The 27,008-nt window shown below is 43.3% G+C and overlaps 1 protein-coding gene across 1 annotated transcript; it reads left to right on the forward strand.

The window, feature by feature from the left end:
• On the forward strand, positions 1-27,008 carry LOC115205382 (uncharacterized). The gene is made up of 7 exons (XM_029771319.1): positions 1-249; positions 560-898; positions 1,254-1,508; positions 1,713-1,922; positions 19,231-19,563; positions 25,556-25,669; positions 25,888-27,008. Exons 1-5 carry the CDS (start codon positions 201-203, stop codon positions 19,521-19,523), a joined length of 1,146 nt encoding a protein of 381 aa, XP_029627179.1. The 5' UTR covers positions 1-200; the 3' UTR covers positions 19,524-19,563; positions 25,556-25,669; positions 25,888-27,008.

The following is a 27,008-nucleotide window of genomic DNA, read 5'->3' on the forward strand; positions in this document are numbered from 1 at the left end:
TTCTTCTTTTGCTTGTCACACTGGGTGAATTATTCTGAGTGGCAGGAACAGCTATCTCTCATACTTTCCTTGCATTGGTTTTTGTTCGTGCCGTAAAACATTGCCAGATTCTGGAAATTCAGCTCTGAATAGAAAATAGAGGACTTTGTTGAAGTACCGAAGTTAATTTGATAAACTGAGACCCTGTGTTGTAAAGAGACATGGAGGCTGTTTTAGGACTGTTGGTGATCTCAGCTGGAGTGTCTCATGGTAAGAAACATCTTCATATGTGTTGGTTTTCCTCTTCTTTTATGGAAAACATTGTATCAGGAGTCTTGTATATCACGTAGCAGAAATGACAGATGATGATAGACAATATTCAGAACACTGTAGAAGACAGTTGTCTCTTTACTCATTGTCCCATGATAATGATCACTGACTTAATGATCCCTATCACATTGATGCTGTTGGTTTGGTTATACTGTTAGTTACTTATATCCTCATCTGAAAAATGATACATGACTTGACATGGGTTAGAACAGTGATCGTCACTACATTGTCTTTTCTTCTTGATCTTCAGGCTTGGAGACTTCCTGTGATGCTAGACAGAATGGTACTCAGTGTTATGGAGCTCTGGGAGGAACTGTCTATCTCCAGCTGGTGACTGATGCCACGAGATATGATGGACTCTCATTTTATAAAGGCTCAACTGGTGCTAAAACAAATATACTCGAAACGAGGAAGGACATATGGGTAATAAGAGACACCACCATTAAAGACAGAGTACACTTCTTTATAAACAATAGGACATTTAGGTTAAATAACACAAGAAGTACAGATTCTGGTGAATACCTGCTAGAAACATTTAATTCAGTAGGGATATCATCAGGGACCAGAGGACTACACCTGTTCATCGAAGGTAATTAACTAACTATCCAAATAATTATTACAAGTGGTAACTTTGACAAGCTATTGCTCTGGCTAAACTACAAATATGTGACTACCTAATAAACAAAATAATGAGAAATGCAATTTATGTGTAACCATGGAGTCATTTTTATTTTCATAGTCTACTGTAGTTGGTACATAGAGTCATAACCACATCCATCAACATTAAATCATCTGTTGGTTATTTGAAATGCAGTCATTGTGTGTCATGAATCTGCTGCTCCTGTTGACTACAGTAGTTTCTGTGGCTTTCAAGAAGAATGGCTGGTGTTGTTCTAATGTGTTATGCCCTCTTACTACAGTTACATATCCTTCTTCCCCCACAGCTCCAGTGTCCAGTCCTCTGATGTCCTCTGAGTGTCTGTCCCATGGAGAGATGAGGGTGTCCTGTTCCTCTGAGGGGGATGGTCCCCAGTACAGCTGGACTCTGGATGGACAGACACTGAGAGACACTGAGACCTCTCCTGGTGATGAGACAAACACCATCACTCTGAAGAAAGGCCTGTCAGGAAATCTCACCTGTACCATCAGAAACAACATCAGCAGTGATACTGTCAGCAGGAGAATCTCACACTGTCCAGGTAATCTACTGTTTAATTTACTTTGTTAAAAAAAATTATGATCAACAATATCAATGATTTATGATAATAATAATGATGATTTATGATCACTGATCAATTCTTATCAATAAGAATTGACCTGTTTCAAAACAGCACTATCCATTTGCCAGTATTTACATGTAATTCAGATTCACATGTGATTAATGTTGTTTGGATTGCCTACAGGGCTGATATATGTTAACTGCACCTCATCCAACGGGACAAAAGTATCAGAGTGGGTGAATGTCACTGGTAATACCCTGTGTGTTGAGTCTACAACAGTGGTGACATTGACTGAGGCTCCCATCAGTAAAACCTCCACTGGTAATACCCTGTGTGTTGAGTCTACAACAGTGGCGACTGTGACTGAGTCCCCCATCAGTAAAACCTCCACTGGTAAGGGCCAGGGGCATGACATTTTCAATGCTGTACTCTCTGTGTCATTATGTTTAATTTAACAGACACATCATGCAAAATAATACCAAATTATATTGATAAAGATGATGATGATGAGGATTATTATGATTGACGTCATCGTCATCATCATCATCATCATGACCTCTAGGGTCGTTCCACAAAATTAGTCCCTATTTGATCTTTTCTTCAATATAGACCAAGAATTCAATATCTCTAATTTTCTATATGAAAAAACAGTTGCTAACGTCCCTCTGTCACCCTCTGTGACTTCTAGGAAGATTTTAACCCACTTCATCCCAAAATGTCTCCAGGTGTTCACCATTATTGTAAAGCCTTATTTTGTTGCTTTGCCAAAGTCATTTCTGAAGATTTCTCTTTATAATATGTGATTGTTTTTTTATTTTTTTATTTACCTTTTGTTTAACTAGGCAAGTCCGTTAAGAAAAAATTATTATTTACAATGACAGCCTACCAAAAGGCAAAAGGCCTCCTGTGGGGACGGGGGCCTGGGGTAAAAAAAAGAAGACAAATTCAATATAAATATAGGACAAAACACACATCACAACAAGAGAGACAACACAACACTACATGAAGAGAGACCTAAGACAACAATATAGCAAGGCAGCAACACATGACAAAACAGCATGGTAGCAACACAACATAACTATTTAATAAAATGTCAAATGTAAATGTATAACAACAACATGGTAGCAACACAACATGGTAGCAGCACAAAACATGGTACAAACATTATTGGGCACAGACAACAGCAAAAAGGGCAAAAAGGTAGAGACAACAATACATCACACAAAGCAGCAGCAACTGTCAGTAAGAGTGTCCATGATTAAGTCTTTGAATGAAGAGATTGAGATATAACTGTTCAGTTTGAGTGTTTGTTGCAGATTGTTCCAGTCGCTAGCTGCAGCGAACTGAAAATAAGAGCGACCCAGGGATGTGTGTGCATTAGGGACCTTTAACAGAATGTGACTGGCTGAACGGGTGTTGTATGGGGAGGATGTGGGCTGCAGTAGATATCACAGATAAGGGGGAGTGAGGCCTAAGAGGGTTTTATAAATAAGCATCAACCAGTGGGTCTTGAGAGATGATCAGTTTACAGAGGTGACCAGTTTACAGAGGAGTATACAGTGCAGTGATGTGTCCTATAAGGAGCATTAGTGGCAAATCTGATGGCCGAATGGTAAAGAACATCTAGCCACTTGAGAGATTAGTGATTCATTTTCAGGTTACACTACCTAAAAGGGACTAATTTCACTGAACGACCCTCTTGAAGTAGCAGCATCATAGCATTTGTCACATCAACTCAGATATGTGATTCCTTTAAATGTTTTATTGCCACTAGGGTTTATTTATGTTAACTGTATGTATTGTTATTTATCAGGGATCCCCATTAGCTGTTGGCAAGGCAGCAGCTAGTTTTCCTGGAGTCCAAACACATTAAGGAACAACAGATAAACAGCACATCATATAACATTATTACACCACTACATATCTGCAATACAACATGTAGAATACGACCATACAACAATATTACAATGTACGTGTGTGTAGAGTGCACATGCTAGCGTTTGTGTGCGTATGTGTTTGTCTGTACCTGTGTGTGTGTGTCTCTCACAGTACCCGCTGTTCCATAAGGTGTATTTTCATTTATTATATCTGATTCTACCGCTTGCATCAGTTACCTGATGATGTGGAATAGAGTTCCATGTAGTCATGGCTGTACGTTGTACTGTGCGCCTACCATAGTCTGTTCTGGACTTGGGGATTGTGAAGAGACCTCTGGTGGCATGTCTTGTGGGGTATGCATGGGTGTCCGAGCTGTGTTCTGTTATTTTAAAGAGCTTGTCAACACTTCTTACAAAAACAGGTAGTGATGAAGTCTATCTCGCCTCCACTTTGAGCCATGAGAGATTGACATGCATATTATTAATGTTAGCTCTCCATTGACATTTAAGGGCCAGACAATCCAGTGTTACTTCAAGCAGTATGCTAGTCTTGCCAATGAAGAAATCATTAAAGTAGTTGGTAATATCAGTGGGTTTTGTGATGAATGAGGCATCTGTTTCAATGAATGACGGAGCTGAGTTCGCCTTTTTTGCCCAAAACTTCATTTAAGGTGTTCCAAAGGTTATTACTATCAATGTTTATGTCATATATCTTTGTTTCATTGTATAGATTCCTCTTCTTTTTATTCAGTTTAGTCACATGATTTCTCAATTTGCAGTACGTTTGCCAATCGGTTGTGCTGCCAGACTTATTTGCCATTCCTTTTGCCACATCCGTCTCAACCATACCATTTTTCAATTTCTCGCCAATCCATGGGGATTTAACATTTTTTACAGTCATTTTCTTAATGGGTACATGCTTATTCATAACTGGAATAAGCAATTTCATAAATGTGTCAACTGCAGCGTCTGGTTGCTCCTCATTACACCACAGAACAGCAAATATTTTTTACATCATCAACATAAGAATCATTACAAACGTATCGAATGACCTCTTATACGCTATAATAGGCCCAGCATTTGGAACTTTGGTTTTCCCATATGTGGCTACTATATTGTGGTCACTATAGCCAATGGACTTGGATACTGCTTTAAAACAGTTACATTAGTAAAGATGTGATACATGTTGATGATTTCATTCCTGTGCTGTTTGTAACTACCCTGGTAGGTTGACTGACAACCTGAAACAGTTTGCAGGCACTAGTTACAGTTTGAAGCTGTTTCTTGAGTGGGCAACTTGATGAAATCCAGTCAATATTGAAATCACCCAGAAAATATACCTCTCTGTTGATATCACATATATTATCAAGTCAGATGTGATATTTCGTAGCCCAGAACATTTTTTGTGTAATTTCATACAGCCGGGAAGAATTTTGGATATTTGAGATGCGGTAAATCACCAGCATTATGATCAGGAATTTCCCAAATCAGATCCTTTATTTGTACCCCCAAGGAAATTGAACATAGGCTGCTCCAAGACGCCGCCGGCAGAGAAGAGGTATTCGGAGTGGACTTCTAGTCCGACTCAGGAGGCTTGCAAACCATCCCCTGCTTCCGAGATCACGACTCCATTTTGCTCCTCCCTTCCTATAGGCAGAAAATCAAACAGGAAGTACCCTTGCTAAAGTCTACTCAAGCTGGTCTGACCAATCGGAATCAATGCTTTTTTTTATCACGTGGACTGGGATATGTTCCGGATAGTTTCTGAGAATAACATTGACGTATACATGGACATGGGGATTGATTTCATCAGGAAGTATATAGGTGATTTTGTTCCAACTGTGACTATTATAACCTACACAAATATCATAAAATAGTTCATGCAGGAGGGGTGAAGTCAGGCGCAGGAAACACGTTTAATGAAACAACAGTTCAAAAGCCGAACAAACAAGGCAGGGTAAAATAAATACCCACGAAGACTAAACAGTCCTTGAACGAGTCGGGATGCAGCCCAGCAACCCTAATGCCCAAAATGCATAACGGCCTGAGGAAAAATAAATCCCCAACATACAACAACTGACACGAAACAATCCCGCACAACCCCAAACAAAAAACAGACAGACTAAATACCCCACTAATTACTAAACACAAAACAGGTGCTACCCTAAACAGACATTACCAAAAGAAACAGAAAAGGAGATCGGTGGCAGCTAGTTGGCCGGCGACGAAGACCGCCGAGCGCCGCCCGAACGGGGAGAGGCGCCACCTTCTGTGGACGTTGTGACAGTACCCCCCCCCTGAGGCGCGGCTTCCGCTGCGCGCCGACGCCGGCCTCGAGGACGACCCGGAGGGCGAGGCGCAGGGCGATCCGGATGGAGGCTGTGGAACTCCCGCAACATTGAAGGATCCAAGATGTCCTCCACCAGTACCCAGCACCTCTCCTCCGGACCGTACCCCTCCCAGTCCACGAGGTACTGTAGGCCCCCTACCCGATGCCTGGAGTCCAAGATGGACCGGACTGTGTACACTGGGGCCCCCCCGATGTCCAGGGGGGGCGGAGGGACCTCCCGCACCTCAGCGTCCTGCAGTGGACCAGCTACCACCGGCCTGAGGAGAGACACATGAAACGAGGGGTTAATACGGTAATACGAAGGGAGCTGTAACCTATAACACACCTCGTTTATTCTCCTCAGGACTTTGAACGGCCCCACAAATCGCGGACCCAACTTCCGGCAGAGCAGGCGGAGGGGCAGGTTCCGGGTCAAGAGCCAGACCCTGTCCCCCGGAGTAAACACGGGGGCCTCACTGCGGCGGCAGTCAGCGCTCTCCTTGTGCTGTCCCACAGCCCGTTTAAGGGATTCCTGGACGGCACTCCAGGTCTCCTTAGAGCGCTGTACCCAGTCCTCCACTGCAGGAGCCTCTGTCTGGCTCTGATACCAGGGCACCAGGACCGGCTGGTAACCCAACACCACCTGAAAGGGTGACAGGTTAGTAGAAGAGTGGCGAAGAGAGTTCTGCGCCATCTCGGCCCACGACACAAACCTCGCCCACTCTCCCGGCCGGTCCTGGCAATAGGACCGCAGAAACCTGCCCACATCCTGGTTAATTCTCTCCACCTGCCCATTACTCTCGGGGTGAAAACCCGAGGTTAAACTGGCCGAAACCCCCAGTCTCTCCATAAACGCCCTCCACACCCGGGACGTGAACTGGGGACCTCGATCAGAGATGATGTCCTCAGACACCCCGTAGTGCCAGAAGACATGAGTAAACAGGGCCTCCGCGGTCTGTAGGGCCGTAGGAAGACCGGGCAAAGAGAGTAGACGGCAGGACTTAGAGAACCGATCCACAACGATCAGGATCGTGGTGTTCCCCTGAGACGGCGGGAGATCCGTGAGGAAATCCACCGAAAGGTGGGACCATGGTCGCTGTGGAATGGGGAGGGGCTGTAATTTCCCTCTAGGCAGGTGTCTAGGCACCTTACACTGGGCGCACACCGAACAGGAAGAGACAAAGAGCCTCACGTCCTTCACCAAAGTGGGCCACCAGTACTTCCCTCTAAGACCCCGCACTGTCCGCTCAACCCCAGGATGACCCGAGGAGGGTAGCGTGTGCGACCACTGGATCAGACGATAGTGGACACTGAGAGGGACGTACTTCTGCCCTGCGGGACACTGAGGGGGAGTGGGTTCTGACCGCAATGCCTGCACGATGTCCGCATCCACCTCCCAGACCACCGGTGCCACCAGACAGGAGAATGGAAGTATGGGAGTGGGGTCGATGGACCGCTCCTCGGCGTCATGGAGGTGAGACAGTGCGTCGGTCTTGATGTTCCGGGAACCTGGGATGTACGAGATAGTGAACTGAAATCTCGTCAAAAACATAGCACACCTGGCTTGGCGTGGGTTCAGTCTCCTCACTGCCGGGATGTACTCCAGATTACGGTGATCAGTCCAGATGAGAAAAGGGTGTAGTGTCCCCTCTAGCCAATGTCTCCACACCTTCAGGGCCCTGACCACGGCTAGCAACTCCCTGTCCCCCACATCATAGTTACGCTCCGCCGGACTCAGCTTCTTAGAAAAGAATGCACAGGGACGAAGCTTTGGGGGGGCGCGCCTGAACGCTGCGACAGCACAGCTCCAACCCCTGCCTCGGACGCGTCCACCTCCACTATGAATGGCAAAGAGGGGTCCGGATGAGCTAGCACTGGGGCGTCGGTAGACAGGGTCTTAAGCCGACAAAAGGCTCTGTCCGCCTCCACCGACCACTGCAGTCGCACCGGGCCCCCCTTCATCAGTGAGGTAATGGGAGCCGCCACCTGCCCAAAGCCCCGGATAAACCTCCGGTAGTAATTAGCAAACCATAAGAACCGCTGCACCTCCTTAAAGAATGCTCCAGCCATCTTCCAATCCTTTGTGGACGAGATTCTCCGGGACCTGCTCGGTCGGGGTTTTGGTGGTGTACATCGATGACATTCTGATCTACTCCGCCACACGCGCCGCGCATGTGTCTCTGGTGCGTAAAGTGCTTGGCGACTGTTGGACCATGACTTGTACATCAAGGCCGAGAAGTGTGAGTTCTCCAAACGAGCCGTTTCTTTTCTGGGGTATCGCATTTCCACATCCGGGGTGGTGATGGAATGTGACCGCATTTTGGCCGTGCATAATTGCCCCACTCCGACCCCGGTTAACCTCTCTGGGCCAGTGGGACGTTTGCGTCCCACCCTAGTCAACAGCCAGTGGAATTGCGTGGCGCGAAATACAAATACCTAAAAAATGCTATAACTTCAATTTCTCAAACATATGACTATTTTACAACATTTTAAAGATAAGACTCTCATTAACCTGTTTGGGATAGGGGGCAGTTATTTCACGGCCGGATAAAAAACGTACCCAATTTAATCTGGTTACTACTCATTTCGTGACAAAAGAACTGGAGGCGGGTCATCCCTGGCCGAATCTGGACCCTCCCAGACGGCATTGGCCCATTCCAGGGCTCTACCCATGAGACAAGAGATGAGGGTACTCACACTCTCCTCTCCTGAGGGAGTGGGGCGAACGGTCGCTAGGCACAGCTCCAGCTGGAGCAGGAACCCCTTAAACCCAGCTGCCGTCCCATCGAACTCCCTTGGGAGCTCGAGCTTAATCCCACTCTGGCTGGACTCCGTCGGCGCTGGTTGGGGCGCAGGGTGTTGGACAGCAGCTGGTGTGGGTGGGGGAGCACTTCTCTCCCAGCTCTCTAGAGATGCCAACACCTGATCCATTGCCGTACCCAGGCGATGGAGGATGTTGGCTTGCTGGATGAACCATTCCTCCATGGACATGGCTGGCGCTTCTGCTCCTGCTGACTCCATGAAAAATGGTGCGGGATTCTGTCATAAAATAGATAATGCAGGAGGGGTGAAGTCAGGCGCAGAAGAGTCAGGTACGTGGAAACATGTTTAATGAAACAACAGTCCAAAAGCAGAACAAACAAGGCGGGGTAAAATAAATACCCACGAAGACTAAACAGTCCTGGAACGAGTCGGGACGCAGGCCAGCAACCCTAATGCCCAAAATGAGTAACGGCCTGAGGAAAAATAAATCCCCAACATACCAAAAGAAACAGAAAAGGAGATCGGTGGTAGCTAGTAGGCCGGCGCCGACAACCGCCGAGCGCCACCCGAACGGGGAGAGGTGCCACCTTCTGTGGACATTGTGACAACAAACAAGAAACCTTGGATAGATGGCAGCATCCTTTCAAAACTGAAATCCCGAACCACTGCATTTAACCATTTCAAGGTGACTGGGAATATGGTTGTATACAAACAGCATAGTTATTCCCTCCGTAAAGCAATCAAACGGGCAAAACGTCAGTACAGGGGATGCCGGCATCCCTTGCAGCGTCCTCAGAGCATGCGCAGACCAGCTGGCTGGAGTATTTACCGACATATTCATTCTTTCCCTATTCCAGTCTGCTGTCCCCACTTGCTTCAAGATGTCCACCATTGTTCCTGTACACAAGAAAGTAAACGTAACTGAACTAAATGACTATCACCCCTTAGCACTCACTTCTGTCATCATGAAGTGCGTAGAATGGCTAGTTAGGATCATATCACCTCTACCTTACCTGACACCCTAGACCCACTTCAATTTGCATACTGCCCCAATAGATCCACAGACGATGCAATCGCCATCGCACTGCACACTGCCCTATCCCGTGGACTTCAGGAAACAGTAGTGGGTTGCACACCCCTATCCACATCGACGGGACTGCAATGGAGAAGGTGAAAGGCTTCAAGTTCCTCGGCATACACATCACTGACAATCTGAAATGGTCCACCCACACAGACAATGTGGTGAAGAAGGCACAACAGTAAAAAACAGGTGCATCAAGAGAGAGACTGAAAAACAGCTTCTATCTCAAGGCCATCAGACTGTTAAATAGCCATCACTAGCCGACTACCACCCCGTTGCTCAACTGGATATATTTTTATATACTGTATTCTATTCTATTGTATTTTAGTCAATGCCACTCTGACATTGCTCGTCCTAATATTTATATATTTCTTAATTCCATTCTTTTACTTTTAGATATGTGTGTATTGTTAGATACTACTACACTGTTGGCAATAGGAACACAAGCATTTCGCTAAACCATCAATAACATCTGCTAAATATGTGTATGTGGCTAATAAAATGTTATTTGATTTCACACATATTATCCAGATAGTGACTGTTAGGACTTGGTGGTCAGTAGCAGCTTCCCACAAGAATGGAAGTTAGGTTAGGCAGATTAACCTGTAGCCATATTGCTTCCACAGTATTTAATATGAGAGTCTCTAAGCTTTAAAGGAATGTGGTTCTGAATATAGACTGCAACACCGCCCCATTGGTATTTCTGTCTATTCTGTAAATGTTATAACAATGTATTGCTTCCACTGTATTATCAAAGAATTATCTAAATGAGTTTCAGAATATGAATGTCATCTGTTACTAGCAAGTTTTTGATTTCATGAACCTTGTTTCTTAGGCTACATACAGTGCATTCGGAAAGTATTCCAACCCCATAACTTTTTCCACATATTGTTACGTTACAGCCTTATTCTAAAATGGATAGGATTGTTTTTTCCCCTTCATAAATCTACACACAGTACCCCATAATGACAAAGCAAAAACAGGTATTTATTACATTTACATTCAGACCCTTTACTCAGTACTTTGTTGAAGCACCCTTGGCAGCAATTACAGCGTCAATTCTTCTGTGTTTTTGAAAATACATTTTCCTGCGTATTCGAATGTGACTTAAGTCCTTCATAAACACAAACACATTTTTTTTGCGATAGCAAAAATGTAGAGTTCAAAAGGTACTTGCACTCAAAACCATGAAAAGGATTAACCCATGAACGACGACATGAATAACATACAGCTGGCGGGTTTTAAGCTTTATCGACAGGACAGAACAGCGGCCTCTGGTAAGACAAGGGGTGGCAGTCTATGTAAATTTGTAAACAATAGCTGGTGCACGAAATCTAAGGAAGTCTCGATGTCTTGCTCGCCTGAGGTAGAGCATCTCATCATAAGCTGTAGACCACACTATTTACCGAGAGTTTTCATCTGTATATTTCGTAGCTGTCAAAATACCACTGGCATTTTGGCACTAAAACCGCACTCAATGAGCTGTATACAGCCATAAGCAAACAGGAAAACTCTCCTCCAGAGGCGGCTTTCTTAGTGGTGTGGCGGATGAATCAGAATTAGTTGGGTAACATAGATAATTAAGATGTTTATTAGCATAATATGCTTATGTAAGATACTTGTCATTAGAATGTATCCTTTGGAATCTGGTGTCTTTTAGTTGCACTTTTCCCTTAGCTGGGGCTCAGTCACTTGGGGCCCAGAGAGGGGAAAGGTCAGACTTGTCGTTGACATATCTCTGTTGCTATGCAGAATATCAGACAGGGAGGAGGACAAAATGGAACATTGTCTTCATATGTGAATGTGTCTTTACCTATTCTTAAACCATGTGAAGAGATGGCGTGATTAATGGGGAACCAATTATTTGTTTCCACAATGTCTGTGTGCAAGTCACTCCCCTCAGTGAGCTTGTCCAGGAGTGGGATCAAGAGGGGGTTTACTTGCATTGAGAGTATCTAGAGTTGACAATTGATATATGCCATTGGATGAGATGGTGTTTTTGTACTATGAAGTACCAGGAACGAGATTAGAACCTCGTCATTAGGGACCAAACTGAACAATAATTTATAGCGAATGTTATCTGGTTGAAGATGTAGTTTACGTATAACTCTGACTGGTGTGTGAAGTTTGTAACTCTCCTCATTTTGTAATGCAGAAATTAGCTACCACAGTGGCCGGGGGCTTTAACCTCTATGGGACCGGCGGGACGAATTCGTCCCACCTACGTAACAGCCAGTTGAATCCTGTGGCGCGATTTTTAAAACGTTTGAAATGCTATTACTTCAATTTCTCAAACATATGTGTCACGTCCTGGCCAGTATATAAGGTTAATTGTTTTGTAGTTTGGTCAGGGCGTGACAGAGGGTATTCGTTTTATGTGATTCGGGGTGGTGTGTTTGTTCAAAGGGGGTGTTTGATTTAGTATTTCCGGGGTTTTGGTTTATAGTCTATGTTTATGTATTTCTATGTCTAGTCTGGTGAGTGTGTTTCTATGTTGGTTAATTGGGGTTGGGACTCTCAGTTGAAGGCAGGTGTTGTCTATCTGACTTTGATTGAGAGTCCCATATATAAGGGTGTGTTTGTGATTTGTGGGTGATTGTTCTGTGTTCAGCCCTAGGCTTTGCCAGACTGTTTGTGGTTGTTCGCTCGTTCTTTTGTTTTTGTTATTTTGTATGTTCATTCAGTGGAAGTTAATAAATCTCAAAATGAGCATACACGTACCTGCTGCATTTTGGTCCTCTTTCACCGACGACAACCGTGACAATATGACTATTTTACAGCTATTTAAAGACAAGACTCTCGTTAATCTAACCACACTGTCCGATTTCAAAAAGGCTTTACAACGAAAGCAAAACATTAGATTATGTCAGCAGAGTACCCAGCCAGAAATAATCAGACATCCATTTTTCAAGCTAGCATATAATGTCACAAAAACCCAAACCACAGCTAAATGCAGCACTAACCTTTTATGATCTTCATCAGATGACACACCTAGGACATTATGTTATACAATACATGCATGTCTGTTCAATCAAGTTCATATTTATATAAAAAACCAGCTTTTTACATTAGCATGTGACGTTCAGAAAAAGCATACCCCCCGCAAACTTCCGGGGAATTTACTAACAATTTACTAAATTACTCACGATAAACGTTCACAAAAAGCATAACAATTATTTTAAGAATTATAGATACATTACTCCTCTATGCACTCGATATGTCCGATTTTAAAATAGCTTTTCGGATGAAGCACATTTTGCAATATTCTAAGTACATAGCCCAGCCATCACGGGCTAGCTATTTAGACACCCACCCAGTTTAGCCTTCACCAAAATCACATTTCCTATAAGAAAAATGGTCTTACCTTTCCTGTTCTTCGTCAGAATGCACTCCCAGGACTTCTACTTCAATAACAAATGTAGGTTTGGTCCCAAATAATCCATCGTTATGTTCCATCAGCAACGTTTTGTTCGTGCGTTCTAGACACTATCAGAATGGTAAATCACGGTCGAGCGCATGCCGTGACAAAAAATTTCTAAAAATTCCATTACCGTACTTCGAAGCATGTCAACCGCTGTTTAAAATCAATTTTTATGCCATTATTCTCGTAAAAAAGTGATAATATTCCGACCGGGAATCTGCAATTAGCTAAACAGCCGAAGGAAAATACTGCACGGGGTCGAATCGCGCACGCGCCTAATTCCATTGTCCTCTGATGGGCCACTTGGAAAAGGGGATTCTGTGTTTCAGCCTGAGGCTGCCTCGTCATCGTTCAGGTTTTTCCCGGGTTCTGAGAGCCTATTTGAGCCCTAGGAATTGTCACATTACAGCTAAGATCCTGACTCTTCAATAAACAGAAGCAAGAACAACAACAACACCTTGTCAGACAGGGTACTTCCTGCATGAAACCTTCTCAGGTTTTTGCCTGCCATAGGAGTTCTGTTATACTCACAGACACCATTCAAACAGTTTTAGAAACTTTAGGGTGTTTTCTATCCAAACCTGAACAATAATATGCATATTCTAGCTTCTGAGTTGGTGTAGGAGGCAGTTAAACATGGGCACATATTTTTTCCTAAATTCTCAATACTGCCCCCTAGCCCGTAGAGGTTAATGCAGGGAAACTCAAATTGTTTTAACTAATTTCTACCAGTATGTTAAATGTGCAACCAGAGGGAAAAAAATTCTAGACCACCTTTACTCCACACACAGAGACGCGTACAAAGCTCTCCCTCACCCGCCATTTGGCAAATCTGACCATAATTCTATCCTCCTGATTCCTGCTTACAAGCAAAAACTAAAGTAGGAAGCACCAGTGACTCGGTCAATAAGAAAGTGGTCAGATGAAGCAGATTCTAAGGTACAGGACTGTTTTGCTAGCACAGACTGGAATATGTTCCGTAATTCTTCCGATGGCATTGCATAGTACACCACATCTGTCACTGGCTTCATCAATGAGTGCATCGATGACCTTGTCCCACAGTGACCGTACGTACATACCCCAACCAAAAGCCATTGTTACGTCTTCCGCCGAAGTCGGTCCCTCTCCTTATTCGTGTGACGTTCGGCGGTCGACGTCACCGGCCCTCTAGCCATCACCGATTCACTTTTCATTTTCCATTTGTTTTGTCTTTGTCTTCCACACCTGGTTTCAATTCCCCAATTACTTGTTCATTATTCAACCCTCTGTTCCCCCATGTTTGTTTGTGAGTCATTGTTTATTGTAAGATGGTCCGTTATTTGTGGGCTCGTTATTTTGCATTGTATTTGTAATTTTTGAGTAAAGTATGTTAATTACTCATATCTGCTGTCCTGCGCCTGACTACTCTACACCAGCTACACACAGGATTGCTTACAGAATTACTCACCTAAGAATGGAGTCAGCAGCAGCAGACGCCCTCCCTGTGGCGATAGAGGAGTGCATCCAGCAGCACGCGACCATGTTGCAACGTCTGGGCACCGCCATGGATTGCGTGCTGCAGACGATGGATCGTTTGGAGAGAGGAGGTCTTCCAGCGCCTCCACCAGCCCCACTACAGGAGGTCCCACTGTCCACCCATCCTTCACCTGGGCCCAGCGGGATTCGGCTCGCGCTCCCGAGGGAGTATGATGGGACGACCGTCCACCCGGCACCTTCGGGACGTGAGAGCTTGTTTGCCCTTGTCTCCTGCCTCTCAGGCAAAGCCCTGGAGTGGGTCAATGCCGTAAACAGACTCCAACCTCTCCACAATGGCCAAGACCAGAGAGCTGTGTAAGGACATCAGGGATAAAATTGTAGACCTGCACAAGGCTGGGATGGGCTACAGGACAATAGGCAAGTAGCTTGGTGAGAAGGCAACAACTGTTGGCGCAATTATTAGAAAATGGAAGAAGTTCAAGATGACTGTCAATCACCCTCGGTCTGGGGCTCCATGCAAGATCTCACCTCGTGGGGCATCAATGATCATGAGGAAGGTGAGGGATCAGCCCAGAACTACATGGCAGGACCTGGTCAATGACCTGAAGAGAGCTGGTACCACAGTCTCAAAGAAAACCATTAGTAACACACTACGCCGTCATGGATTAAAATCCTGCAGCGCACGCAAGGTCCCCCTGCTCAACCCAGCGCATGTCCAGGCCCGTCTGAAGTTTGCCAATGACCATCTGGATGATCCAGAGGAGGAATGGGAGAAGGTCATGTGGTCTGATGAGACAAAAATAGAGCTTTTTGGTCTAAACTCCACTCGCCGTGTTTGTAGGAAGAAGAAGGATGAGTACAACCCCAAGAACACCATCCCAACCGTGAAGCATGGAGGTGGAAACATCATTCTTTGGGGATGCTTTTCTGCAAAGGGGACAGGATGACTGCACCGTATTGAGGATGGATGGGGCCATGTATCGCGAGATCTTGGCCAACAACCTCCTTCCCTCGGTAAGAGCATTGAAGATGGGTCGTGGCTGGATCTTCCAGCATGACAACGACCCGAAACACACAGCCAGGGCAACTAAGGAGTGGCTCCATAAGAAGCATCTCAAGGTCCTGGAGTGGCCTAGCCAGTCTCCAGACCTGAACCCAATAGAAAATCTTTGGAGGGAGCTGAATGTCCGTATTGCCCAGCGACAGCCCCGAAACCTGAAGGATCTGGAGAAGGTCTGTATGGAGGAGTGGGCCAAAATCCCTGCTGCAGTGTGTGCAAACCTGGTCAAGAACTACAGGAAACGTATGATCTCTGTAATTGCAAACCAAGGTTTCTGTACGAAATATTAAGTTCTGCTTTTCTGATGTATCAAATACTTATGTCGTGCAATAAAATGCAAATTATTTACTTAAAAATTATACAATGTGGTTTTCTGGATTTTTGTTTTAGATTCCGTCTCTCACAGTTGAAATGTACCTATGATAAAAATTACAGACCTGCTTTGTAAGTAGGAAAACCTGCAAAATCGCCAGTGTATCAAATACTTGTTCTCCCCACTGAATATATGTTACAGTGTTTCTCTGACACCAACTCAGTCAGTTCTCATGTACTAGTTTAACTTAATTCACTCCTCCAAGGAGGAACAACCATCTCTGGTGCAAGAAAGGTTGAGAAACACTGTTACACCACACTGGTCACGTGTTCACTCCGTGGTGGAAAAAGTACCAAATTGTCACACTTGAGTAAATGTAAAATACCTTAATAGAAAATGACTCAAATAAAAGTGAAAGTCATCCAGTAAAATACTACTCGAGTAAAAGTCAAATCATTTGGCTTTAAATATACTTAAATATACTGACGTGAAAGTAAATGTCATTGCAAAAATATACCGAAGTATCAAAAGTATAAATCATTTCTCTTCCTTATATTAAGCAAACCAGACAGCACCATTTTCTTTTCTTTCATTTTTTAAGATAGCCAGGGGCACACTCCAACACTCAGATATAACTTCCAAATGAAGCATGTGTGTTTAGTGAGTCTGCCAGATGAGAGGCAGTATGGATGACCAGGGATGTTATCTTGTTAAATGTGTGAATTGGACCATTTTCCTGTCCAGCTAAGCATTCAAAATGTAATGAGTACATTTGGGGAAAAGTATGGAGTAAAAAGTATATTATTTTCTTGTTGTCAAAAATATAAGTAGTAAAGTACAGATACCCCAAAACATTACACCACTGTGTTGACTGTGAGCATTCTAATTTTATATAACTAGGCAAGTCGGTTAAGAACAAATTCTTATTCACAATGACGGCCTAGGAACAGTGGGTTAACTGCCTTGTTCAGGGGCAGAACGATTTGGGGAATCAATCTAGCAACCTTTCGGTTACTGACCCAATGCTCTAACCACTAGGCCACCTGCAGCCCTGATGTGGAAATACATTTATTCCATTAAAAATCAAGTTGTGTTTTAATAGACCTTTAGTTTGTGAACTGAATTAACAATGAGGGCCACAGAAAATGTTGTGGCAGGTCAGATATGTTCCCCTGGATGCTATTGTTAAAGATGGGATGATGCCTCTATATGCTAGCCTGGTTCCATTCTTTATATGCTCTGTAGTCACCTCTATCATTGTACTGCTATCATTGTGGGGCCAGCGACCTTTCAGTTACTGGGCCAACGCTCCGACCTCAAGGCTACCTGGTGTCAGAGAAGGCTACTTTGTTTTTCTATGTTGTTATGTTCTAGTTTCTGTTTTTCTATGTTTTTTGGGGGGGATGATCTCCAATTAGAGGTCATCGTTGTCTCTAATTGGGGATCATATTTAAGTAGTTGTTTTTCCCACCTGGGTTTGTGGGAGATTATTTTGAGTTAGTGTATGTTGCACCTCTTCGTCACGGTTTGTTGTTTTTGTTTATTAGTTTATTGTATGTCTTGCATAGTTTCACAGTTAAATAAAAATGTGGAACGATACACACAGTGCGCTTTGGTCTCATTCATACGACGACCGTGACACTGTGTGGTGTAACATTGTTTCTCAACCTTCCTTGCACAGGTTAAACTATCACTTGAGACCGAGTTAGTGTCAGAGAAACACTAACAGACACAGCTTTATAAAGGGCATAGTCTTTACTAAATAACTTACAGTGTAGATTGACATGGACCTACCACAGGGCTCGGTCTGTGGTACAGAAATACAAAGTTGTCACAGACCAAATGTAGTGTGTTAATTTCTTCTGTATCACATTTCCTCTTTCAGCCCTCATGCAAATCTATTCTCAAGATCTCTTGTACTCTTGTGTGTGTGCTGTATCTTACTTCTTTGTATCATATTTAATGCCTTATTGTATATAACATTTTCATGCATTGGTCTTTGAAAGGAAGAAGTGAGATCAAGACTGTGTTCAAACACTTCCTTTTTCATCCCTGAAGTGACACAATCTATCGCGTGTTTTGCTCAAACATCCTAGTCACACGGTGTGGCAGGTTTAGAATCTGAATTTGAGATTTGTATAGTGAATCTATAGTTGCCAACACATATCAGTGGTTGGCCATTGTGAAGACAACATGCTTGTGGTGTTTGGACTCCTGGTGATGTTAACTGGACTCTCTAATGGTAAGAGGCTACAGTTGGTTGCCTCTGGAGGTCATGCACTGTCATCGTCGTGGGTGTAGGTGGCAGAGAAGTCAGACGCAGGAGAAACCAACTTGTATTTTACTGTTAGTAAACAACTCACTGGAGTTGTTTAATAAATAATAAACAAATAAACAAACTCCAAAACTAACGTACATAAAAATACCCGGCGCTCACCAATACATAATACACGACAAAAATAACAAAACAAACAATCTCGGACAAGAACATGAGAGGAAACAGAGGGTTAAATACACAACATGTAATGAATGGGATTGGAACCAGGTGTTTAGGAAAACAAGACAAAACAAATGAAAAATGGATCAGTGATGGCTAGAAGACCGGTGACATCGAGCACCACCCGAACAAGGCGGGGTTTCAACTTTGGCAGAAATCGTGACATGCACGTTCTAACAATAAGGCAGTGTTATAAAGGGTAACTGAATAATTACAGCAGAGTTCAATCCTGTGTTATTATGAGGAGAAAAGATACAGACACAATTCAATGTAATAGGCCTATCGCAGAGCATATCATGTTTGATAGCTTTAATACTTCACAAGCAATCTTAAATTATTTACTTGTCAAATTAGATATTTTTTTACCACTTATTTTTCCATGTAAGTTGACTGAGAACACGTTCTCATTTACAGCAACGACCTGGAGAATAGTTACAGGGGAGAGTAGGGGGGATGATTAGGTGGCCAGATTGGGAATTTAGCCAGGACACCGGGATTAGCACCCCTACTCTTACGGTAAGGGCCATGGGATCTTTAGTGAACACAGAGAGTCAGGACACTCATTTAGTGTCCCATCCGAAAGACTGCTCCCTACACAGGGCAATGTCCCCAATCACTGCCCTGGTGCACTGGGATATGAATATAAAAAATTAGACTAGAGGACAAGGTACATCCTACTGACACTCTAACACCATTTCCAGCAGCATCTGGTGTCTCATCCAGGCACCAACCCTGCTCAGCTTTAGAGGCAAGCCAGCAGAGAGATGCAGGGTGATATGCTGCTTGGCAATTCATAATGTCACAAAATGAAATTTTCTTAGAGTTTCAGATGAAGAATAACAGTAATCACTATCAACAAATGTCATTTTCCCTCCTTTCCTCAGGTATGGAGGAGAAATCCTGTGATGCTAGAGAGCACATGTCATGTCACAGAGCTCTGGGAGAAACTGTCTGTCTTCAGCTGATGAATAATGCCACAGGGTCTGAACTCATATTAAAAAAAAAACCCACTGGTGCAAGTATAAGGATATTCAGCATGAAAAACAACACAGTGAGCTTCCATGACTCTATTAAAGCAAGATCAGAGTTCTTTATCAACAACGGGACATTTAGGATATCTAACACAGAAAATAGTGATTCTGGTGAATATCTCTTAGAAATCTATGATTCACAATGAGCACGTTTGAGCACCAAAGGAGTACAACTGATAATTGGAGGTAAGGAGCTAACCATCTTTAAAAACTATAGCTAAATGACTATTTTTCTATTTAACCTTTATTTAACTTGGCAAGTCAGTCGAGAACAAATTCTTATTTACAATGACGGCCTAGTGAGTTAACTGCCTTGTTCAGTGGCAGAACGACAGATGTTTACCTTGTCAGCTCGGGGATTCGATCTAGCAACCTTTCATTTACTGTACCAATGCTCTAACCACTAGGCTACCTGCCACCCCAAAATATATAGGGATTCTTCAAAGTTGGGACAATCCTTGTCTGCCAGGGAAACAAAAAAAAAATAGTTTTCATTATTTGAGCCAAAAAAATACATTTAGGGGAATTTTACAAGGTCAATTATTTTTATATTATTCATTTCCATGTGGGCTCTGTGCCAGGAAATGCCCTTGTCTAGAGCAAAGGATCACAATTTTAAAAAAGTGTTTACAATTCTAAAAACGGTCAAAAATGTATAATAACTGTTATTAAAGGAGCTCATGTAGTTTCCTGCAGTTGCCCTTTCTGACTTTAAAGAATTTTTCTCTCAAAACTGTGATTCCTAAAAAAAATTTGTCCAGAGTACCATGACAATGCCTTCTTCATCTCCTGATTAACTGTAGTGTAACAAGACATGGTCCTGAAAGTCCTCTACTTTTGAAAGATTTAACCCTAGGATGCATAGTAAACATGGCGCCCCAAGAATGCATATGCTGGGTCAAAATTACCTGATAATGTAATATCTGTGTTTTATTTATATGGGTCTAAAATATTATCCATTTTGTGGAACATAATTATTTTGATTGATGATTTGGACCTTTCAATAATTATTTTATTGTTTGAAATGTTTTTTGTCGCTCTTCAACAGTATGATACTCATTACAATGATAACATATGAAAATTCATAACAGCAATTGAAAATATTAGCATCATTTTCTTACAATCAATCTTACAATCAAAGTTTCACATTCAAACTTTTAGTGTGAAGAACAAAATAAAACCACCTTAAGCATGTTTTATAATATTTCAAAATATTTATTGGAAAATCCAAAGTTCATCATCAATATAAACGACAACAACAACAATTGTGAATTTAGAATACATGAACACTAAAAGGAACAAAGTGTGCGTCTGTGTGATGCTTAGTCATGCTGTCTTGGTCCATGCATTTGTTACCAACAACAAGCATGTGACTGTGCTCTTTGCAGACGGGTGTGTTGCACTGAGAACACCAGCAGCTGACTTTACTATCCTTTGCTCTTGGTCAGAGCTGGCACCTCTTCCCTTTGGCCATGGCTGCTCTGAGTGGTGGTGACATGGCTCTCTTTCGTCACCCCACATCTTTATACTGACTCAGTTCTTCTGTGGAGATGGGAGAACCTTCCAGAAAGACAACCATCTCTGCAGCACTCCAACAATCAGGCCTTTATGGTAGAGTGGCCAGCCTTAAGCCCTTCCTCAGTAAAAGCCACATGACAGCCCGCTTGGAGTTTGCCAAAAGGCACCTAAAGGACTCAGACCATGATAAACAAGATTCTCTGGTCTGATGAAACCAAGATTGAAGTCTTTGGACGGAATGCCAAGCGTCACGTCTGGAGGAAAGCTGCTCATCCACAGTTGCGTCACTAGGGATGAACCTTCCTCTACAGTTTGCTAGGAAAAGGTCCCACACATACCGGAAGGCTGCCAGGTGGTCCGTTGCTTCTCAACACTCTGGTCCACTTGTCATCAAGCCTCAGGTAGCGACGGATATCCTCATATCTTCAGACCGACATGGTGGCCTTATACATTGGATTCTGCAGTGGATCCAAAAATAGCTCCCGTGTGGAGACATCCCACCTTTTCTCCATGTTGTCGATGAGGGTTAAACCAATAAAGGCCTTTTGTTACTCTTTGTTGACCTCTCTCCACTCTGCCCCTTTTGCTGTCGCAATTCTCAGGCACAAGGCAGCTCATCAGGATGTTATGGCTTCTGGTCCTGCCTTTAGTGGGGGGGGGGGGGGGATGTTCACTCCAGTAAGACCCCTTTTTACTACCAGGTGCATCCACAAATCCAACTTGACCCACAACTCCAACTTCACCTGTCCATAAGACTCACATCAGCCTCCGAGTTGATGAGTACCTGGGGAGACTTGGACTGGTCGCCCGACAGCTGGCATGGAGAGAGGGGCGAGTAAGGGGAGAAGAACAATTATCTTTAAGACCCACCAGTGTACTCACTCCAACAAATTAGCTTGGTCTCTTGAAAGGACAGGTAGACACAAAATGACCGGCAGTACCACAATACAGACAACTCTGGATATCAAGTCTGCGTACGTGTTTGGCAGGAGACAGCCTAGCCCTGCCGAGCTGCATCGGCTCGGTAAGAGGTGAATCGGAAGTCTTCGGAGGCTCTTATAGGAATTTGGGTAAGCTCGGATCCTCTCGGGGACGTAGACGCTGGGAACTTCCGGAGTTCCTCAGATGCAAGGTGGGATCCTTGAGTGAGTTATTGGGACTGCAATCAGACCTCTTCTCCCTCCTACGTTCCTGTAGCCGACAATCGATCCGGATGGTTAAAGCGATGAGTGAGTCGAGATCCGGCGGTAACTCCCAGGCTGTAAGCTCATCCTTTACTTCCTCCGATAATCCATGCAGGAATGTGTCGAAGAGCACTTCTGGATTCCAGGCACCCTCCACTGCTAGCGTGCGGAAATCCACAGCATAGTCTGCTACACTGAGGGAGTCCTGCCGAAGCTGGAGTAACAGCCTCTTTCCCGGACACCGAAAACTCTAAACCTTTTTTCACCTCCTCCACGAATTCCTCCAGACTGAAGCAAATGGTCGACTGTTGTTCCCTAACAGCCATAGCCCAGGCGAGGGCCCTCCTGGACATCAGTGTGATGAGGTACGCTACCTTAGAGCGGTCCGAAGGAAAGGAGGAAGACTGCAGCTACATGACGAGGGAACACTGAGTGAGAAACGGCCAACAGGTGCCCGATTCTCCATCAAAGCGCTCCGGGGGAGGTAAGCGGGGTTCCCGGGAAACCGGAGTGAGGGCGCTGCTACCCGCCGGGTTACTGAGGGGCTGAATAGTTACCATCGTGGTAGGCTGCCTAGTAGGCAACCCACGGACTTGCATTTTTCCAGTCCCGCAAAAAACACAGCAAACCCTCACTTTGTCACTCAGAAACTTATTCCAGTGTCTGCCTGCCTGCCAGTTGAAAATCTTTGCCAGTGTGTGTGTATAGGCTACCTGCCCTTCACCCTCCCTCTGAAGCACAGTCTACTCTAACTACTGACGTTACAAGCCTCATTCAGAAATTAGGGTGAGGGATATTTAATTAGAGAAGAATGGATTCACTTTTTCAATGCTAGTTAAGGATATGATTGTTATCACGTTTCATATTGGATTTATTAACTACAATTAAGGTAAGATGTATTTTTATTTTAATTCTGGTGCCGCTCTGCACACACAAGCTTGTTAGCTAGCTAACTTAGCAAGCTCTGGTCTAGATCTCAAACTCTAGGTGGCATTATGTGTACCTTAATGGAACTGAGAGTTATAATCAAGGGCTAGCTTTAGTCCAATGTTAGTTAAGCCAACTCTCTAAGTTAAAAGATATTCAAAGTTCCTTCATAGAAGCCACTCCTCCAAAGGTATACTTCTGAGGGCCCAATTCAGATAATGTATGTCATAACAATAAGATGCCCAGCGCTTCATTCCCAGTGCTCTCATCACCAATGCAATTTCAGTCGCATCTCGCACTCTACACAACACTTGTCTGTCCAATGAATGTGCATGGCTTGCCCGCACCATAGCAAGCTGCTCTATCCATTGGTGAAGTAATTTAATGTTGAGCTAAATGTAAAAAAAAAAATCAATTTCAGAGGTTTATAAAGGAACAGAAAGGAACAATATAATCCGTTACTGTTTTTAGGTTCGAACCGGTTCAGAACTTAATTGTTTGGGTCGGAACAGCTGAACGGAATGAAAAAAATAATGGTACTGTTCAGAATGAAACAATTGGAAAATAATTTACTTTCCAACCCCTGCTGGAGTGGAACTTGTTCATCTTTCAATCGTCCACATGGGTATATGATCGTAAAAAACAATGACTAGAAGGGAGAGGTGGGACTTGTAGTGGCTTGTATTCATGGATGCCAAGGTAAGTCAGTCTTCCCCCAAAAAATGACCAAGAAAAAAACTAATAATTACTATTTCGTCTCTCTGTGTTTCAACATTTTCCTTAAATTTGAAAGAGGCTAATAGTATCTCACCAGAGTAAGCATCCACGCAAGGGTAACAGCACCCCTCTGTCTCTGTATGTGTTGGCTATCTATCCGATGCTGTCTGGTTAAAAAGAGTGTGACATTGTTGCCGCTTGTAGCATTGAATGCAAGGGAAGCCAGCGAGTATTTGGCCTCCCTTAGTAAAAAAAAAAGTACAAAATATTAGCCATTCAGCTTTGAGCTAATCTGAAGTTGCTCAACTCTGAATGGTCCTGGCGCAACCACAAAACATTTAAAGGGAAGCCAGTTTGGATTTGGCTTCACTCCTATCACATTGCATCGATAGTAGAAGCAACTTGAATTGTTGCATTTTGTTGTGTTGTTGTCCTCTGTTGGCTAGCTAGCTAGTTAAAATTGTCTCTTTCCTAAATTAGCCATTAATTGAGATAGGGATTTGGACCTGTGGTTTTTCTTAGTTCTCCGTACTGGCCAATGATTATAACGGCAATTCTGATACAAACATAAATTGTCCCTGGCCTGAGAGGATGGAAGTTCAGTATGTAGCTAGATGTAGAAGGCTAATGTTAAGTAGATAATGTTGCCCATGCAAGCAAGCATTTTAGTAAGGTAGCCTAGGACAACAAAAAATAAAAGCGTGTACTGTATGACAAAGATAAACTGTTTCGTTAACATGAAAGAGAGGAGGATGGATGGCATTGCCATTTCTCTGCAAGTAGGGTGAGTCAACATGTTTTTTCTACTTGCACACACACAAACACACACATATAGAAATCAGAACCATGGACAGCCACATCATATTTAGCTTAGGTTAATCGGACTAAATTGTGTTTGGTATCTTTTAGTTGTCACTGTGTTAGACTAAGCATAGGTGATTTGATGATGTTGAAATGGTGCTGGAAAATTGGAGGCTGCTCTTGTTTTCTTTGCGACTTGCGTTAACTCTCTGGTTTTAAATCAATAGTTGTTTAGTAGTCCGAAAATGTCGGAAACTTGCTTGACCATGCTGTATTCTTTGTGGATTTCACCAGACAGCTGTTGCTGTCCGGTTTTGTGATGAAACAAATGTGTTGTTGAATTTGCTCTGCCACTGTGTCTTCTTATACAGTATATCATGGTAGCAAGGCATATGAAATAACAGCTTATAGAGCAAACACCAATTATCACAACACATAGATTGTAATATGGCTTTTTTTCTGGCTTGGCTTCCCTAGTGATTTTACCCACGCCCCGCTACTGGGGACTTGCAGCGCGTCAAGTGTCTAAAATAGAAACAAGTTAGAACCAAGTTCTGTGTTAGCTTCTGGCTATGCAGACGCCCGTTGACGCGCACGAGCGGATAAAACAGTTTGATAACATGTACTGTATGTTTGTTTTTCAGTGCTCGTGCCCTCAACACGTGGGCGGTGTAGTCAGCATGTTGGTCACACGCGATATCTCAGACAGCACTGTCCCGATTGTTATGAAACTTGGGTGTAAAATGTGTCTTCCCATAGAGATCCAGCATTTACAAATATATACCAATTGGCCCAAGGTGGGAGCTATAGTATTGAAATGAAATGTGTGATTCACACCTGGAGAGGAGGAGGTGAAGGGAGAGGGATAACTGGACCCAAAATCTTTTTCTCCAGCAGGTGGCGTTTTTTCTTTGGTGCATTACATGGAGTACAGGGTGTGGATTAGCTAAGAGACTGAATAATTCCTGGTGGATGACATGTTTACTGTTCCCCTCTTAATTTATGTGTTATTCTGTCTCTCTTTTCCACAGGATCTGGGTTCAATGTGTTTGTTTATTTCCAACTTGCTGAAGTCTTCATTCTGATGGCAATCTGTCTGGGATCATACTGTTTCTACAAGAAGAAAACCTGTCCTCAAGAACAAGGTCAGTAATCATGCACTGTACCTTTCAATTAAGGTCTAGCTTTGTTATAATTGTTTCTCATTTTATTCTGCTTAATTCTCTCTCTCTCTCTCTCTCTCTCTCTCTCTCTCTCTCTCTCTCTCTCTCTCTCTCTCTCTCTCTCTCTCTCTCTCTCTCTCTCTCTCTCTCTCTCTCTCTCTCTCTCTCTCTCTCTCTCTCTCTCTCTCGATGATGGTCAGTAAGCAGAGGAATATGAAGACTCTCAGGTGGATCATGGTGGGACTCAGAGGAGGGTGTTGATGTCCTAAGAGTTGCTATGGGGATCAACCAGGCTTTGAGATTACTTTATGAAATAATGACTAACGATGATATAATACTGCTTATCACTCTTTTAATCTTGAAACTCAAAGCACAGTAATCTATTTAAACCAAAAAAATGCCATTCTATTCTTTTGACTTTTATTTTCTTATTTTAATTATGTTCCTTCAGACCTGCCCTTAACAACATGAATAGTGAATGATCTATGTGATGATGTTTATTTGATGAATTTTAAATCTTGAATTGTAGTGATTTAGTGCTTTTTATTTTGTTCATACTGTTAAATAAACTAATGAAAAAGTTGTTTTTGAAAATACATTTTCTTTCATATTCTAATGCTACCTTCTTAAACACAAACAAATGATTATTTTACCAATATCATACATGACATGTATTTATTAGACTGTTAGAATGTTGACATCTGAAAGACTCATCATTGGCTTGAAGGGGGTCCCTCTAGGCTTTTCTAGTGTTAAGTATATTTAAAATGTTAAAGGCGTGCATATTACAGTGTATTGATTGCATGGCAGGGTTTCGTTTTTTATTGCTTGTGATATACAGTAACAGAAATGTATGAGAGTTGAAAGTCTTTTTAAATAGGGAACTCTAACAGACTTTCATTCCTTCTGTAACTTTATCAAATCAAAAACTTTATTTGTCACATGCGCCAATGTCACAGGTTCCAACGAGTGGCGCCCCTCGGTCGGGCAGCGGTCGTCGTCGCCGGCCTATTAGCTGCCACCGATCGTTGTTTCTGTGTCGTTTAGTTTTGTCTGTCTGTTCCGCACCTGTTTTGTGTATGTCATTAGTGGGGACTTATTTAATGTGTTTTCAGTTGGGATTTTGTGCGGGATTGTTTATTGTCCACGTTGTGTTAGCGTCAATTATACGGGAAGGATTTACCGGGCTGCGCTCCTTGCCTTTGAATTATATTTTGTGTTTTATGGGAAGGTGTTTCTCCCAGGCGCACTTTGTATAGCGCCCTGTGCTTTTCGGCGTTTGTGTGTGTCCGTTTTTATTAAAAGACACTCACCTCCAGCA

The sequence above is a fragment of the Salmo trutta genome, chromosome 13, assembly GCF_901001165.1.
Source record: "Salmo trutta chromosome 13, fSalTru1.1, whole genome shotgun sequence".
Taxonomy (NCBI): Eukaryota; Metazoa; Chordata; class Actinopteri; order Salmoniformes; family Salmonidae; genus Salmo; species Salmo trutta.

Excerpts from the sequence above, each read along its gene's own strand:
- LOC115205382 (XM_029771319.1), top strand. The coding sequence starts at position 201 with ATGGAGGCTGTTTTAGGACTGTTGGTGATCTCAGCTGGAGTGTCTCAT. Across the intron at positions 899-1,253 it reads ACTACACCTGTTCATCGAAG|CTCCAGTGTCCAGTCCTCTG; the intron begins GTAATTAACTAA and ends CTTCCCCCACAG. Across the intron at positions 1,509-1,712 it reads GAGAATCTCACACTGTCCAG|GGCTGATATATGTTAACTGC; the intron begins GTAATCTACTGT and ends GATTGCCTACAG.